The sequence below is a fragment of the Melanostigma gelatinosum genome (genome assembly GCF_949748355.1).
Source record: "Melanostigma gelatinosum genome assembly, chromosome: 6".
NCBI lineage: Eukaryota > Metazoa > Chordata > Actinopteri > Perciformes > Zoarcidae > Melanostigma > Melanostigma gelatinosum.
Window position 1 is genome coordinate 22,455,834 of NC_136639.1, and position 4,868 is coordinate 22,460,701.

The 4,868-nt window shown below is 42.8% G+C and overlaps 1 protein-coding gene across 1 annotated transcript; it reads right to left on the reverse strand.

Moving 5' to 3' along the window:
• Positions 1-1,790: 1,790 nt before the first annotated feature.
• Positions 1,791-3,379, reverse strand: cldn5a (claudin 5a). The gene has a single exon (XM_079270643.1). The coding sequence runs from the start codon at positions 3,199-3,201 to the stop codon at positions 2,554-2,556; it is 648 nt and encodes a 215-aa protein (XP_079126769.1). The 5' UTR covers positions 3,202-3,379; the 3' UTR covers positions 1,791-2,553.
• Positions 3,380-4,868: the final 1,489 nt, after the last annotated feature.

Genomic DNA, 4,868 nt, shown 5'->3' on the forward strand with positions numbered 1-4,868 from the left:
CTTCCAGGGAGTGTCTTTGTGTAGAAAAACCCATACAGACCCCAAAGTAGGAACGCCTACTGCAGCCCTCGGAGACAAAATCACATACTCACAGTATTCTGAATGACATCACCCTGTGTCGTCGTTTCAACAATCTAACTTGGTTAAAAATGGTATCATCTCTCAGTTGACTGCAGCATGAAAGTATCCAAGTAATTATTTTTTCACGACCAGTTACTCTGTCAATTGTATTGTCAATTCATCGATTATTTGTTTGCTTGTGTCAGATGCTGGAGCTCAGGTTAACATATTTTAATTATTTAGTTTAAGCAATTGTCCAAAACCCAACGATATTCAGTTCAATATTAAATAAGACTGATAACCAGCAAATATTCACATTTTAGAAGCTGGAATAAGTACATTTTTGCCATTTTTTCCCCAATAAAATAACTTCAAAGATTCATTTTTTGTTGATCAAATTGATTAATCCACAATCTAAATGTGAAATAATTTTGTTTATGATTATGATATGATTTGACAAAACAATCCCAACTCAAGCCTTACGACACTCCCCCCCCCCCCCCAGACCTTTCATCCAAAATCATATGGTCATCAGCGTGTGCACGGCTCGTTAGAATTCCTCGACTACAAAAAGCTTGTAAGAGGAACTTGAGTTGTGATTGCTTCGTCAAACTATTTCCAAGGTCGAGAAGGAACTTTCATTTTTTTTAAACTATTTGGCCAAAACCCATGAGAAGACCTAAAAGTGCTGAAATCACAACAGTTGAGTTTAACAGTGTCAACTGATCCATCTCCATGGCAACTGAGCAAACCCCATCCGCTGAGGAAGACTGTGTGAATTGGTTGAAAGCTCTGGACAGTATTTGTTGGGAATGAGGGGCATATTCTCTGGTAAATAATACAGTGAGCCAGTAGAATACAACCGATTGAGCATTGGTTGCATTTGAGGTTCTGTTGTGAAGTCACACACTCCCCTGGCTGTAATCAGACTTTCTGCATGTTTTCATCCTTTAAGAGATATATGACCTGCTAAGATTCTGAAGTGACCAGCAAAAGCTGCTGTAATCCAGTCACAGTGTTAAATCAGAGGACTGTTACTGGAAGACTGAAATATCTTCTGGGGTTTTTTTCTGATTGTTTTTCCATTGATGTTGTATATTGCTTTTATCTCAATATTGTAAATGACCGCTCAGTGTATATGCTAAACGCGGTGCCCATGCAGCAGTGGATAAACGAATTGCTTCAAGAGTGATAGCGTGTCATCTTTTGTGGTGAAGCCCGCATGCATCCATCCTGGCACCGCCCTGATAGAGGGAGATGGGCAGCTGCGACGACGGATGAATGAAGTGACTCGCGGGAAGACGATTCCAGGAACTTTCACCACGATTTGAACGCCATTCATTGACTGCATGCGGGTTTGGGGGGGGGGGGTCTGAAGGGGGGAGGTTGTGGAGTATTGTGAGTTGAACAGCAGAGCCCCACTCTGGCTGAATGGGCATTGTTATCTGGATTTCTATGGCTAACCAAAATACTTTCTCCCACCGTGGGGGTTTATGGATCCACGGTGGGAACGGTCCGCATTACGCACAGCCGCGCGAGGGCTCTACGCAGCCGTCTGCGGACCATCACAACTGAAGAACACACTTTAACCGGAAGATTTCAAGACAATATATTCAGTTTAATCTTAATAAAAGGACACAATATTGCATCTTCATATACACGAATAGTGAATCATTACATCAAAGTTTAACAAACAAAACAGAAAACGAAGAAGTTTATTCGGAAGATTTATGAAAAAACAAAAAACGTCCTGCAGCGACAGTGTTGCAAAAAAAACAACCGTCGCAGGTGCTCAGTGCAGCCGAATAGCGGACTGTAATAACATTTGTGACCCACAGATCCCACACTCCCCCCGAATCTACAGGTCCAAAATGATAGTCTGCAAAACCTCACAGTCACCGCCATCAAGTTCTGAAACAACACAAAAAGCCTGGCCGAGATTCATTGACGCACTTTTCCTCCTCGTTCTTTATTGCTGTTAGACATTGTTGGAGTCCTCAACATGTCGGCGTATAGTTCCACTCGAGGAAATGGGTCTTTGAATGTGTGGGAGTGCAATCATTCTCGGTTACAAGTTTGTGCTGACAATGCACATCAAGGCAAAAAAAGAAGAAGAGTGTATGTATTCGATGGCAAGAGCTCCTCTAGACAAAAACAACTTTGCAGTTACAGCGGTAAACAAGTCAAAACACTAATAATGTCTAAGAAACAAAAGCAGGTACCTAACAAAGATCCTCCTTTTTGTTGAGAGCATACGTCTTGTAGTCGATAGTCTTTGTTAAAAAAAATCTCTTGAAGATACAAAAAGGATTTGTGAATGTGTGATCCGAGCGTTTTGAATGGCCAGTGTATAAAAAACAGCAGATGTGCCTCCATTGATTTTCAAAGTTCAGATTTCTAAAACAAAAAACAACAACTGCAGGTGCAAATATTAAGTTTTTCCAATAGCTGCAGGTCACTTTTACGCACCGCCGTCCGGGAGCCACACATAAACTACACATAATTCCTCTTGTCATAGTCCCCGTTCGGCGTGGCTCTCTTGGTCGGTGCGTATTTTACCGAGTATCCAGAGTTCCCGCTGGAAGGACAGGAGCAGCACAGCATCGATCCCCCGATCAGCAGCAGCGCCGTGGCCGCCCAGCCGATGTAGAGCGCGGCGCCGATCTCCCTCTTCTTGGACCCGGGCACCTGCGGGTTGTAGAAGTCAGATATGATGTTGTTGGCCATCCAGCAGAGGGGCACTAGCACGAACAGAGCGCTGACGATGTAGATGACCCCTCCAGCGTTCACTACCCGGGCTTTGACGTACTCTGCTTGGAGGCAGTTGGTGCACTGCGCCCCCGCGATCACCACCATGAGCCCCAGCACGCCCATCACCGAGGAGATGATGGTGAGCGCTCTGGCCGCCTGGAGGTCGTGGCTGAGCGCGAGGACGGAGTCGTGCACCTTGCACTGCATCTGGCCCGTGCTCTGCACAACGCACGACATCCACAAGCCGTCCCAGATCGTCTGAGCAACCACGATGTTGGCCTCGATGAACGCCGTCACTCTCCACATGGGCAGCCCGCACGACACCATCACCAGGAGCGAGCCGAATACGCAGAGCGATAGTCCCAGGATCTCCAGTCCGGCCGACACCATTTTCGCTCTTTGCGTTCAGTCAAGTCCGTGTGGAACTTTTAAAACTCTCTCCCAAATGTGTCTTCTGGAGTGCAAAGGTATATTTCTGCTCTTTATCTCTTAGTTCTCGCCTCGACGTGAAGGAGCGTCGGTCGTTAGTTGCGCATCAATCACCACATTGGAGATAAGAGACAGCAGCTCCGGGTCTCTTTGTTGGTTGAGGCGATGTGAAAACAACTGGACTCACAGTAGCACCGGATCACGAATATCTGCGAGTGTGGGGGGGGGGGGGGGGGGGGGGGGGGGTCCGGACTAGAGGATAAACTTTCCATCCAATCAGCTGTCACCGCATCTTCGGGGGACCAATGAAAACGCAGGGAAGTTGTGAGGCTGAATAAAGCGGTCCAGGGCGCATTGTGCGTTTGAACAGTTATTTACAATGAATAGGGGGGCAGGAGAGGGGTCGAAGGCGCACGGTGGGGTGGGAGGGTGGTTTAAGGCTGTGGAGCAGCTAAAATGCAGTGGTTGGGTGAATCACGCCACTTGTTATTGATTTTTCAGACATGGAGGCTAATGCCACTTGTCTGCGGTGTACCCGCATCTTAAAATGGTCATTTCACACCCAATTGTGTAAGAGGCTCTTAATTGTCTGTCTTAAAATGACACAAAAAGGAAGAAAGAAAATAACCTGTCATATTTATTTTAAATGCAGGCTATTCACTTTAAATTGAAGCAGCCTTAACAGCTTTATCTCAGTGTGTTTACCAAGAGAGCCCGATCCTCTTCTGTTTCCCTGTCCGACCGAAAACAAATAAGGCTTCCCTTCACCGGAACAATTTGCCATCACACATTAAATTCACTAAAACGTTTGGATTATACAAAATGTTCTTTATTTGATTCTTGAAATCAAGTTTTTCTTGCTTCTTTATATATGAATTCATAAAAATGATTTTGTGATTATTATTTATAGTATGTGTTTCTATGTTATTGAATATGTGTTTTTGTGTTATTATGTTTTGAATAGATATATATATTTTGGTGGGTTTAACTCAAAGTAAAAATAATTTGAAATATAATGACTTGTCAGGAACTTTATTGTGAATTATATTTTGTTCAAATTTACACCGGAAATATCCCATAACGAGCCTTTGATGGTGTTTTTGCACAACCTATATACATTTCAGAATACAATCCACTAGCCTGCATATTTAAACCACATACTTTATGTAATTACAAGAGGTATAAGTGGCACTATCACAATGTAAAAATACTTGCTAAAAGTAAAAGTAATTGCATTCAAATTATTATTCAAGTCATACTTTGGTATCAATCATTTCATTTAAATTTATTTTAAATGCTTGATTTGCTATTGGGTAGCTAGCTAGGCCTATCCGTTTAAAATCTATAATTATGTTTTTAAAAGCTCATCATTGGTTGTGTTTCCTATGCAACAATTTGATCTGTAAAGTAATGTGTGATTGTCAAAAACATGCATAAAGTGGGCTACTCCTCGGAAATTAGTGAAGTAGAATAAAATGATTTAACATGTGCCAGGACCTAAAATAGCACAAAATGTGTAATATATTTACCATTAGGAGACTTGATTTCCACCACTGGATACAACATAAGATATCCAGAGCATTTAAATATTGTATGTACACTTTGTGGTCATATTTAAAGTATAATCT